General features: G+C 44.9%; 1 protein-coding gene across 1 annotated transcript in view; it reads right to left on the reverse strand.

Annotated features, from left to right (window-relative positions):
• Positions 1-12,523, reverse strand: part of LOC125456374 (mucolipin-3-like) — a 50,034-nt gene extending 37,511 nt beyond the window's left edge. The window contains exons 1-3 of the mRNA XM_059648268.1: positions 12,418-12,523; positions 8,287-8,519; positions 5,348-5,524 (exon numbers count right to left, since the gene is read on the reverse strand). Of these exons, the coding sequence (XP_059504251.1) occupies positions 5,348-5,524; positions 8,287-8,511 (402 nt within the window). The 5' untranslated portion in view covers positions 8,512-8,519; positions 12,418-12,523. The remainder of the gene's footprint in view (positions 1-5,347; positions 5,525-8,286; positions 8,520-12,417) is intronic.
• Between the last annotated feature and the right edge of the window lie 1,089 nt (positions 12,524-13,612).

Below are 13,612 nucleotides of genomic sequence, written 5' to 3' on the forward strand. Positions count from 1 at the left end.
TTCCAGCACGGTGGCTCAGTGGTTAACACTGCTGCATCACAGCACCAGGGACTCAGGTTTGATTCCACCCTCGGGGGACTGTTACCTGTACACCTGACGTTACCATGGGTTTCCACCGGGTGCTCCAGTTTCCTCCCACATTCCAAAGATGCTAAAATTACCCCGCAGAGTCCAGGCTTGGTGGATTATTCATGGGAAAAGCAGAGTTATAGGGGTAGGGTAGAATGCTTTTTGGAGGGTCAGTGCAGACTCAATGGGCTGAAAGGCCTCTTTCCACATTGTAGGAACTCCATGATTCTAATACTAACCTCTCCTCAGAATCTTAGGGATTATCTATTTCAGTCAAAGTGCTCTTTAAAATTGTTAATACTCACAAACAAGCTCTGAATTTTTTTTTAAAAGTGTGGAAAAGCTGGATTGTTGGATTTTTATTTCAACAAAAAAAAACTTTTCCCTTTGCTTTCCCCTTCCACTCTCTGAATCTAATGTTTCATTCCCTCTATTTTCCACATCAGATTAGAAGTAAATATTCTGAGTAAAATCCTGGGACTCCTTACTAAACAGCACTGTGGGTGTTCCTACAAACCAAGGACTGAATGTGTGGAGGACTGCGTACCAAAGAAGTCAATCTGAGAGTTCCCCAACCATAACCTTGGAAGACCCAGGAAATCCACTCCCTACTGAGGATCAGATGGGCAGCATTCAGGTCAAACGGCCCAGAACAAATGACAAAACCCAGCTCTGACCTCCGTAAAGCCATAAGGGAGGCGAAGTGGTGGTATGTGGCCACATTAAAGGCCCACACCTACCAAACAAGCAGGCTCCCGCTGCCTAAGGTAAAGGCCTAAACATCATGGGATACAAAATGAAAATAAGCAAGATAGCGGACAACAACACATCCATCCCTCCCTGCCATACTCAATGCTTTCTATGTTTGGTTTGAGCAGAATCTCACAAAGCCCACCCTGAAAACCCCAGATGCACCTGTTCCTTCTCTCACTGCTTCAGAAGTCAGACCAGTTTTCCTGGGAGTCAACCCAAGGAAACCAGATGCTAGCCCCGTCCGAGCACTCGGATCCTGTGTCAACCAACTGGCGGAGGCATTCACTGGCATCTCCCTCCTAAAAGCCAAAGTCCCCACTTGCTTCAAGAAGATCATCATCCCTGACCCTAAGAAAGCTCACGCACCGTGCCTTAATGGCTACTGCCCAGTGGCTCTGACCTCAGTAACCATGAAGTGCTTCCGGAAGCTGGTCATGGCCCACGTCAACGCCAGTGTCCCAGCCTGCCTCAATCCCCTGCAATTTGCCTACCGACATAACAGGTCCACAGAGGAAGCCGTATTCTGACCCCTGCACTCATCCCCCCCCACCCCCGAATATCTGGAAAAAGATACCTATGTCAGAATCCTGCTCGTTGACTGCAGCTCCACCTTCAACACCTTTATCCCCTCCATCTGATCTCAAAATTCCGTGACCTTGGTCTCAGCTCCGCCCTCTGCAACTGATCCTCAGCTTCCTGACCCCCACACCGCGATCAGTGAGAACAGGTACCTGCACCCCCTCTACAACAACCCGCAACACTGAAGGCCCCCTAGGATACATCCTCTGCCCCCAGTGTACTCCCTGAACGAATTCCAAACTAATGCCATCTACAAGTTCGCTGACGACACCACCGTAGTGGGACAGATATCTAACAACGACAAGTAAAACTACTAAAGGGAGATAGAGGGCTTGGTAATGTGGTGCTATGAAAACAATCTGCCTTTCAACATCAGCAAAACTAAAGAACTGATCATTGACTTCAGAAATAAAGGAGGAGAACACCACCCCCCCCCCCCCCCCCCCCCCACCATCTACATCAGTGGAACGGCGGTTGAAAGGGTGAAGAGCATCAACTTTTTCAGAGTGACAATAACCGACAACCTGTCCTGGATTTCCCATGTAGGATGTGACAGTCAAGAAGGGACAACAATGCCTCTTCTTCCTGAGGAAGCTCAGGAAATTTTGCATGTCTATAAGGCCCCTCACCAACTTCTACAGAAACACCATAGAAAGTCTACTGTCCGGGTGCATAACGGCCCTGGTACGGCAACTGCTCTGCCCAGGACCATAAGAAACTAGAGGGTGGTGTGCACATCCCAGACCATCACAGAAGCCAACCTTCCATCCATTTACACAGCTCACTGCCGCAGAGGGGGACAACATCAAAGGCCCATCACACCCCGGTAATGATCTCCTACAACTTCTTCCATCAGGCAGAAGATACAGAAGCCTGAGCACACGCAGCAGCATGTTCAGGTACAGCTTGTTTCCGGTCATTATCAAACTGTTAAATGGACTCTTCGCCTCAAATAATATAACCTGCAATGTAACCTGAATGTCTCCAAGTCTTTTTGATCTGTATATCCTTTGCTTGTTGTGATTTTCTGTACCACTCACAAAAAGCTGTTTCCTGTATTTCGGTACAGGTGATAATAAATCAATCAGGGACTGTGTCAGGCAGCTCATCGCCACCTTCCCCAGAGCAATCAGGAATTGGGCTTTCGAGCAACATCCACTCCCTTTTTGGGACCATCTCAGAAAATCATGATGACAGAAATAATTTCAAGAAGTATTCTTTTGATTGGTCTCCTGTGGGAGAGGGATTACTACCCAGAAATATGGGTCATCCTGAAAAATCATAATTCAGAAGACAACTGCGCTGCTATCATGCAAGATTATGACTTGAAAAAATACTCAGCATCTTGATACTAGTTGCAAATGTTAAGAGGCACAAAAATTGCTATTCTAGATCACTCAGAATTGTAGCAGCTATTGTTACGAGGTGAAGTTAGCAAAGGCTAATGTTCCACTCATTTATTATACATCAGGAAAATGCAATGAATTAGGGAGGTCGAAATAACTGTAAAGGGAATTTTAAACTTCTAAGACGAAACTATTAGAATGCAAATGTATCTTTTTTCTGAACAAAAACAGTCCTATAAATAGAAATACAGATTTGTCACAGACTATGAAGGGCAGCTGGTCACACAAATCAGAGAGCAGCAAGATAGATAACAGAATTTTTTTTTGTAATTCCTTGAACAGGCTCAGAGTTTGCCAAGGGCTGAAAACGCAATGGAATTGCGTTATCATCAAGGGAAAGATGGCTCACAAATTGCACACAAGTTCTCACAAAAAGCAAGGAATTCAATGGTCAAATCATTGTTGCTAGTGATGTTTGCAGAGGGGTAAATATTAGCCAAGAGCCAAGAGAATTACTTTGCACATCTCAAAAAAAATGCCACGGTGGCAACTCATTTGAAGATCACATCTCTGGCAGTGCGGCACTCTCTCACTGCGTCAAGCTACAAGCTTAGATGCTCAAGTCGCAGAGTCAGGTGCACAGCAGAGACAGACTTTTCAGTCCAACTCGTCCACGGCAAATTAATTCAGACCCATTTGCCAGCATTTGGCTCATATCCTTCTAAACCCTTCCTATTCATGGACCCAACTAGATGTCTTTTTAAATGTTGTAGGTTTACCAGCCTCATCACTTACTCTGGCAGCTTATTCCATACACGTACCACCCTCCGTGAAGAAAGCTGCTCCTCAAGTTCCTTTTATACTTTTCCCCTCTCACATTAAACCGATGCCCTCTAGTTTTGGGGGAGAAAAGAAATTGGTTGTTTACCCTATTAATGTCCCTGATAGAGCAGCACAGCACAGTGCAGACACAGAAGGAACTGCAGATGCTGGAGAATCTGTGATAACAAGGTTTAGAGCTGGATGAACGCAGCAGGCCAAGCAGCATCATAGGAGCAGGAAAGCTGACATTTCAGGTCTAGACCCTTCATCAGAAATGGGGGAGGGGAAGGAGGTTCTGAAATAAATAGGGAGAGAGGGGGAGGCAGATAGAGGATGGATAGAGAAGATAGGTGGAGAGGAGACAGACAGGTCAAAGAGGTGGGGATGGAGCCAATAAAGGTGAGGAGGTAGAGAGGAGATAGGTCAGTAGGTAGGAAATGGGGGTGGGGCTTGAGGTGGGAGGAGGGGATAGGTGGAAGGAAGGACAGGTGAGGGAGGTGGGGATGAGCTGGGCTGGTTTTGGGATGCGGGGGGGGGGGCGAGATTTCAAAGCTGGTGAAGTCCACATTGATACCATGGGGCTCCAGGGTTCCCAAGCGGAATATGAGTTGCTGTTCCTGCAACCTTCGGGTGGCATCATTGTGGCACTGCAGGAGGCCCAGGATGGACATGTCGTCTGAGGAATGGGAGAGGGAGTTGAAATGGTTCGCGACTGGAAAGTGTGGTTGTTTATAGCAAACCAGGCGTAGGTGTTCTGCAAAGCGATCCGCAAGCCTCTGCTTGGTTTCCCCAATGTAGAGGAGGCCACAATGGGAATAGCGGATACATTACATCACATCAGCAGGCGAACATCTGCGTGATGTGGAAAGTCTTCTTGGGGCCTGGGATGGGGGTGAGGGAGGTGGTGTAGGGGCAGGTGTAGCACTTCTTGCGGTTGCAAGGAAAAGTGCCGGGTGTGGTTGGGCTAGAGGGGAGTGTAGAGCGGACAAGGGAGTCCCGGAGAGAGTGGTCCCTCCAGAAAGGAGACAAGGGTGGAGGGAAGAATTCCTTTGGTGGTGGGGTTGGATTGCAAAACGAGTGCTCCTACCACTCCGAGTAAAGAGCCTACCTGTGACATCTCCCTTGTATCTACCTCCACTCACTTTAAAACTATGGCCCCTCGCGATAGCTACCTCCACCCTAGGAAAAAGTCTCATGCAGTCCACTCTATCTATCTATACCTCTGATCATTTTGTACTCATGGCTTTATAAATCTCTAATTTCACCCCTCAATGTCTGACACTCCAGGAAAAAAATATTCCCAGTTTGTTCAGTCTCTCCCTATCACTTAAACCCTCTAACCTAGCAACATCCTTATCAATCTTTTCTGCACTCTTTGAAATATAAGATCTTCTGTCTCGCAAGGAGGCTAGAACTGAATTCAGTCTTAGAGAGATGGGGATACCATTCATCCCACTTAGACTAATGCTCGATTGAAAGCTACAATGCTTTTTCCAATAGGGTACACCTCCCTCTTGAACCCTCGCTTCTGTTAATCAACCCAATAAGTCAGTCTGGGTGGGTTTGAAAAGGGATACTTCTGGCATATTTGATAACTTGCCTTTTCCCAGGAAGGTCTTTTAGAAATAACATCCCATGAAAAGAACCCATCATCTTGAAATGCAAACTGATCATATTGTCATATATATCTCATTTATTCTTAAGTATTAAAACCTCACACCACATTCACCAGGAAATGGAGCAAACAAACATTCAATTGACTGCAATGATTCACTTACCTGACTGAATATAAATGAAAGATATTCATAGACTTCGCTCTGTGTGTAGATTGCAATGTCATTATTGTCATTATCATTTGCATCTGCGTAGTTTTTAATAAAGAGATGTTTAAAAGCTATGGTGTTCTCCTCCTTGAAGAGTACTACCATTTGATTGCTCAGTCCAAACAGAACCAACTGCAAAGAAGAAATTAAGATAGCAATTGCATTACCACCAAGCTCAAAGATGAAACATTTCCCTGAAAATAAATTCTCTATCCCATATCAATGCTTGTAGCTGTGGGCTGTTTTTAAGCTACATTATTGAACTGTTCAACACCATGGTTAGCATTTCTGGTGAAACACAACAGGCAGAACCTTCAACACAATTCACTGCTCACACTGACTGACTTTGAGATGACCTTTTGTTTCTGGGAGCTTTCCCAGAGAGAGTATGGGGCGATCCAGTGATGTAGAATAATAGAAACCCTACAGTGTGGAAGCAGGCCATTCAGCCCCTTGAGTCCACACTGTCCAAACAGCATCTCACCTAGACCACACGCTCCACCCTTCTTCTGAATCTTACCTTATGCAGCAGCCTATGTAGAAAACTGAATGACTGAGGGTTTACCTAAAGGGAGAGGGGATATGGGCTAGCTTGTGAATTAAAAATCTGCAAGGCAGGATGGGAAGTCCACTTTCCCTGCACATCCTGTGGCACTACGGGCAATTTGGCATGGCCAATCCACCTAACCTGCACATCTTTGGACTGTGGGAGGGCTCCTGAGCAGACACGGGGAGAATGTGCAAACTCCACATAGAGAGTCGCCCGAGGGTGGAATTGAACCCAAATCCCTGGTGCTGAGAGGCAGCAGTGCAAGCTGCTGTGCTGCCCCCAAGAGGTAATATCACTGGGCTGGTAATCCGGAACCCTAAGTTTATGTCCTGGGGATGTGGGTTCAAATCTCACCAAGGCAGATGGTGAAATTTGAGTTCACTAAAACTCTGGAATTTGATGGTTAACGGTTGTGAAAAATCCATCTGATTCCAATGTTCTTTAGAGAAGGAAATCTGCAGTCTGGCTCCAGGCCCATCAATATGAAAGACTTTCAATTGTCCTCTGGACATTTAGGGATGGGCAAGGAACAGCGGCCTAGGCAGAGACACCCACTTGCCATGAAATGGGCAGAAAGGCCACCACCATTGAGTTTGATAACTGTAGAATTATAATGACAGGATGGAGAAAACTCCTGGTGAAAATGCAGTGTTCATTGGTACACAATACAATGAGCAAATCAATCAAACACTCATCCTGCCTTGCAGATTTTTAATTCACAAGCTAGCCCATATCCCCTCTCCCTTTAGGTAAACCCTCAGTCATTCAGTTTTCTATAAATCAGGAAAACTCTGACCTTTTTAAACACCTAGTGTTGGCAAGTCAAGAAAATGCTCATGATCAAAAAATAAGTAACAATGTATCAGATCAGAGTCTTATTCAATGCTGGAAAACTGGCATAACTTCAGGCAAAGTTGGCCAGGCAGGTGGAGGGGGCAGTGAAAGCAATGTTAATCCTGGTCATCTGTTACATTGACTGAGTATATCATCTTACTGTTAGCAGGAATTAATTAGAATTCACAAGTGTTCTTCGGCCTGTGACTGTTGGGTTTGGAGGTGCATATTCGCTCTGCTCCTGAACATTTGTAGAGATTAAACTCTAGTTATATCCTTCATTACCTGGAAAAGACTTACATCCAAAAAAAACAATTGTAGGATTGTGGACATTGCTCAATACAGTGTGGACCTGGAGGAAGACAGCAGGTCAGGCAGCATTTCCTGCTCCTCTGATGCTCCTTGACCTGGTATGTTCCTCCAGCTCCACACTGTATTGACTCTGACTCCAAAATCTGCAGTTCTTACTATTTCCTTGTGAACATTGCTGAGTACTTACTGCCCCATCCAGAGTTTCCCATCGAAAAGGTGGTGAAACCCAGATGAGTTCAGCTCCAACAGTCAACCTTGGTACCATCCTAGACGAAAAGACATATGGTAACGCCATCGACAATTTCTCCACCAAGCCACTCACCATCCTGACTCGGAAATATATCACCGTTCCTTCACTGTCGCTGGGTCAGAATCTTAGAATTCCCTCCCTAAAAGGTATTTGTGGGTCAATCTACAGTAAGTGGAATGCATTCATCCAGTCAGATGCTCAATGGTCACCTGAATGGGGATGTATAGATAGTGGACAGGCTCTGGAGATGGGAGAGGAGATAGTCACAGAATACCAAGCCTTTGACCTACTGTCTGATCCAATTCAGCTTCTGGTCAGAGAGAGGTCCCAACACATTCATGTCTGTGAATTCAGCTGTTAGGGTGAAGGTTTCAGAATACTAACCTAACAACTTTGAAGGAATGGAAACAGTTCCAGGTCAGGATGGTTTGTGATTCAGAGGACTTGTAGGTCCTAGAGTGCCCATGTATATGCTACTCTAGCACTTATAGATGGTGGAGGCCATGAGTCTGGAGGGTGCTGTCCAAGGGAACTTGACAGCATATCTGATAAATTGTATGTGCTGCTGCTAAGTATCGGTGGTGGGGGGAGTGAATGCTTGTGGATGTGGTGCCAATCAGTGGGCTGCTTTGTCCTGGATAGTGTCAAGCTTCTTGAGTGTTGTTGGAGCTGCACCCATCCAGACAAGTGGGGAGTAATCCATCACACTCCTTATTTGTCCCTTCTACAATGATTGGCAGGCTTTGAGGGCACAAAGTTACTCACCAGCTTGAAGCTGTCCATTTCAAATAAAACATGCAAAGATCAAAGATTTTGTCCCCGTGCAGAAATTTTCATATCTTTCAGCGATCTGAACCCTAAGGACTTTTCCCCCCCAATCAGCTTGGCAACTTAGCCTTTTGCAAGCAGCAAAACAAATACTTAAAAACAACAAAAACAAGACCTTACCTGGAGAGTAACCATCGCTATTTTTAAGAGCTGCACTCCCAGTTTCCATGGCTTACGACCACGAGCTTGAAATTTTTCACATGGATTCATGAAGAAGAATTTCAACTTCCTTCGGAGTTGATCAGGTACAGCAGGGTCACACAGATGTCCACAATTCCTCACCCGAGAGTGTATATCCACAGAAGCTCCACAACCATCATTGACGATCAGTTCTGGATTCTCCATACCAGTTGCTTAGCAAAAAAGAAACAAAACAAGTCGCAACTCAATTAGACTCACCTTTTAGCATTTCTCCATCATCCCTTTTATCCTGAGCCGAGCTCTGAAAACTTGCATTCTCAAATGAACCTGTTGGACTATAACCTGGTGTCACGCAATTTTTGACCTTTTCCATCCGGTGCAAGGGCAAGAAGAGAAAACATCAGTTCTCTAACTTCTCCAAGCTCTGGTGGATCATCAACTTATAACATTAACCATTTTTCTCTCCACTGATGCTGCTGACTTCCCGCCAAGTAAATCCAGTATTTTCTGCTACCCTTTTAGCTGCCCAAAATCTGGAGAATTTTGCTTTTGTTAAGATAAGGTTACCTTTGGGAAGTCAGGATGTCCTGACCAACAAACACACACTGACAGAATGCATGCAGAAGGTGGGGGAGGTTGCACAAAGTGTCAGTGGAAGATGAAAGTAGGACAACAGAAACAGAGAAATAGGACATTCAGCCCTTCAAGCCTGCTCTGACATTCAATATGATCATGGCTGATAACCCAACTCATGTCTATCATTAGTGCAGAACCCAATCCAAGCTCCATTCCATTGACTTCATCTATACTTCCCACTGTATTGGGAGAGCAACCTCCCTCCCACTGTTGGGCAAAGATATAAAAATGTGAATACAGAGAGATACAAGAACAGCTTCTTCCCCGCTGTCAGACTTTTGAACAGGCCTCTCAAATATTAATTCTGATCTTCTCTGCACCCTGACCCCCGAGAAACTCCACTTGCCTCCATCTGTTATACTGAAAAGGACTCCCTTATTGCAAATCCCTGCATTCTCTCAGTCAGCCAATCCTCTATCCATTTCTACAGCTTGCCTCTAATACCGTGGGCTCTTACCTTATGCAGCAGCCCATGTAGAACCTTGTCAAGAGCCTTCTGGAAATCCAAACAGATCACATCCACCGGCATAACACGGTGTAGAGCCAGATGAACATAGCAGGCCAAGTAGCAGAGATAATGGGAACTACAGATGTTGGAGAATCCAAGATAATAAAGTGTGGAGCTGGATGAACACAGCAGGCCAAGCAGCATCTCGGGAGCACAAAAGCTGATGTTTCGGGCCCTTCATCAGGGAGGTTCTGAAATTTCTGATGAAGGGTCTAGGCCCAAAACATCAGCCTTCCTGCTCTTCTGATGCTACTTGGCCTGTGTTCATCCAGCTCTACACCTTGCTATTTCAGATTCTCCAGCATCTGCGGTTCCTACTATCTCTCACATCCACTGGCTCTCCTTTGTCTAACTTGTTCATTACCCCCCTCAAAGAATTTAACAGATTTTTCAGCTGGACAACTGACTTGCCCTCGATGAAGCCATACTGACTCAGCTCTATTTTACCACACACTTCCATGTCCTCCACGATATCATTCTTGATAATGGAGTCTTACCAACGACTGAAGTCAAGCCAACCAGCCTACAGTTTCAGGTCTGCTGCCTCCCTTCCTTCTTAAATATGGGTGTTACATTAGACATTTTCCAGTCCTCTGGGCCCCTCCCTGACTCCAGTGGTTCTTGAAAGTTCACTACCAATGCCTCTACAATCTTCTCAGCTATTTTCTTAGCACTCTGCAGTGTAGTCCATCCAGTCCAGGTGATTTATCCCCTTTCAGCTTCCCCAGAACCTTCTCCTTCACCACAGCCACTAAACTCCCCTCTGCCCCCTGACTCTCAAAGTTCAGGTATACTGCTGGTTTCTTCCCATGTGAAAACTGACACAAAGCACCTATTCAGTTCATCCACCACATCTTTGTTCTTTACTACAAACTTCTCTAGCCTCATTTTCTAGTGTCTAATATCCAATTGTGCCACTCTCTTACCTTAGATATATCTACAAAACTCTTGCAATCTTCTTTTATATTACTAGCAAGCCTACCCTCATTTTATTTTCTGTCCCCCCCCTTATTTTTTTTTTTTAAAAGTTATCTTCTGCTGGTTTTTAAAGGCCTCCCTCTAATCTTCACCACATTAGATGCTTTCTCTTTTATTTTTATGCTGTCTTTGACTTGCCTTGTCCTCTGTTCAATATGGTTATTCATCCCAAGGAAGAAACTCTGCTGTGTTTCCTGAATTACCCCCAGAAACTCCTGCCATTGCTGCTCCCCCATCTCCCCTTTCAATCAATTTTGGTCAGCTCATCCCTTGTGTCTTTGTAGTTATTGTAATTCAATTGCAATGCGGTTACATCCAAATCCAACTTCTCCCTCTCACACTGCCAGGTGAATTCTTTCATGCTATGGTCACTGGCCCCTGGGGGTTCTTCCACCTTAAGCTCCCTAAACTGTCTGCTCTCTCCGAATTCCCTTTGATCCATTAGATGTACCAATTATATTTAACTCCTCCTTGATGACTGGGGAGTCCAGACCAAGGGGTCACAGTTTAGGGACATAGGGTGGGCCATTTAGGCCTAAGATGAGGAGAAATAACTTCACCCAGAGAGTGGGTAGCCTGTGGAATCCTCTGCCACAGAAAGTGGTTCAGGTCAAAACACTGAATGTTTTCAAGGAGTTGGATACAGTTCTTATAGCTAAAGGGATCAAAGAGTGTGCGGAGAAAGCAGGGAACAGGGGACTGGGTTGGATGATGAGCCATAATCACAAATGAATGGCCAAGAAGGCTAGAAGGGCTGAACGGTCTATTGCTGCTTCTATTTTCTACATCCTTGTCTGGTCTGGACTACACTCGACTCCAGGCCCACAGCAATGAAACGGCTGAGCAAGCCATCAAGTAGGGATGGGCAATAAGTTGCTGGCGATGCCAATGATGCCCACATCCTGCGAATGAAGTAAAAGCAGCAGCAAATGCTCCCTGCCAATACACTTGCCTCGCTCCAATGAGTCATGGTCACAGCAAACAGAAATTCCCACAGCAACAATCATACAAGTATAGGCAAGAAGGTCCCAATTAGTCTTTATAGACAGTGATGTAATGGGAAGGCAAGTTCCAACCAAGTACAAAATTAATTAAAATAAATCTGAGCTCTACAGAGTTGCTATTCAGTGCATGACTCCATTCAGGGTCATTAATCCGAGTAACCTTCAATCAAATAAGAGTTTATTTTGTTCATGAAAGGCCTAATAAGGCAAATATGAGAATATCACCCAGGAACATTAAACATAGCTAGAGAATTTAAGGAAGCCCCTTCTAGGAACAGGAATTAAGCTTCCAACTCCTCTAACTCCACAGTTTAACCACACATTACTTCAGCTTTCCCACGAGCTCTGTCTAATCACATCTAACAGCCCTCAATGTGTCAGGTCCTTTTGGTTTTAGTCTGGCTAATTCCAGGAAACTGCTTCCAAAAGACAACAAATGGTGAAAAGAAAGATCAATGTGGGACAAAAAAAAAGCCCAGCAGGAATTATTTTAAAACAAATGGTTGAACACCACTCGCATGGTCATGTCGGAAAACACTGTTGCTGTTGGAGACAATTTTGGTGGAATTCTACATTTCCAATCTTTAGGAATGCTGGAGCTGTATCTTTAAAGGACTCCTCGCAGCTTCCTGGAAAGGACGGAGGAGGTATCTGTTTGACTCAGTACCAAGATATTAAACCTTTACTACCAGGCCGAATTGAAAGCCCGCATTATTGTCATCTTAAAAGAAAAACTGACCTTGCATCTTATCAGGGAATGAAGCGCGCACAGGCAGAAAGTGCATTTCACACTCTGAGGATTCCCTTACTGCGTTTTCCATGTTACTGATACCAACATAGAAATTAAACCGTTCCCTGTAGCCGAACCCCTACTTTTGAAATTTTGCAATGACACTAATGCCCTGAGATTAACGACGAGCACTCCATTAACCTAATTGCATGCAAGAAATCTAACATTCAGTACCAAATGCGTGGAGGACTCACCTCTTGTGTTAATTACACCCAGCTTAATTGGCCGCTACATCTATCTCTTTGAACTGACGATGTCCTTCCCCAGGCCCGCTGCTAAATTGCAGGAGCTGTAACCCCCAATCCCGAGGCGCAGACCCAGGGATGGGTGGATTTTTTTTGGGGGGGGGTGCCTTTCTGTGGAATCAAAGTGAACACAGCAAAGAGATGTCAAAATCCACAGACCTCTGAAATCGGACAAGAAAATGTCTCTCTCTCTCTCTCACACACACACACACACACACACTCTCTCTCTCTCTCTGCAAGTCCACATATTGTTGGAAAAGATGACTGTTATTAATGTGTTAATATTTCGTCCTCCCCCGATCCGGTGGTACCATTCCCCTGGCTATAAGTTAGGAAGGGATTGTATATTCAAGTCTCACACAGTATTGTACTGTACTGTCAAAGGATGTATCTTCTGTGGTATAAGAAGACAGATGGACGGAAAGGGTTAACTAGGAAGCTTCCAAACACTTATATGAAGACAGCCTCTGAGACTAGTTAGTTAGTCAGTCTGTTGTTAGTTCTAATAACCTGGCAACATAGCTGTTAATGTAATTAACTATTGTTATTGCTAATAGAGATAGTAGGAACTGCAGATGATGGAGAATCCGAAGTAACAAGGTGTGGAGCTGGATTAACACAGAAGGCCAAGCAAGAAAGCTGATGTTTCAGGCCTAGACCCTTCGTGATGAGCTGTTCAGCCAGCTCCACACCTTGTTAGGCTAATAGATTCTGGTGTCAACTATTTCCTGTCACTAAAGTATGTGGGAAGGACTCTTGTGGCACAGTAGTAATGTCCCTACCCCAGATCAGGAGGCTCAGAGTCAAGTCCCACTTGCTCCAGAGATGTGTAAAAACATTACATGAAGGGGTTGATTAGAAAAACAGGTTATTTGAAAAAAAACTGTGCAGGGCCATCTTGTGGCACAGTGGGAGTGTCCCTACCCCAGAACAAGAGGACCAAGCTCAAGTCCCACCTGCTCCTGAAATGTGCAATAACATCTCTGAAAAGCTTGATCAAAAATGACTAAAGTATGAGCCTCTTCTGCTGAAGACTAATTAGTGGCTAATCCTTCACCACCTTGTAATAATAAGCTTGTATTAGAAACATATGCTCAGGGAAAACCCTAGCAGGACCAAGTGCGGTCTAAAGGCATTTCTTAGA

The sequence above is a fragment of the Stegostoma tigrinum genome, chromosome 8 (assembly GCF_030684315.1).
Source record: "Stegostoma tigrinum isolate sSteTig4 chromosome 8, sSteTig4.hap1, whole genome shotgun sequence".
Classification (NCBI taxonomy): domain Eukaryota; kingdom Metazoa; phylum Chordata; class Chondrichthyes; order Orectolobiformes; family Stegostomatidae; genus Stegostoma; species Stegostoma tigrinum.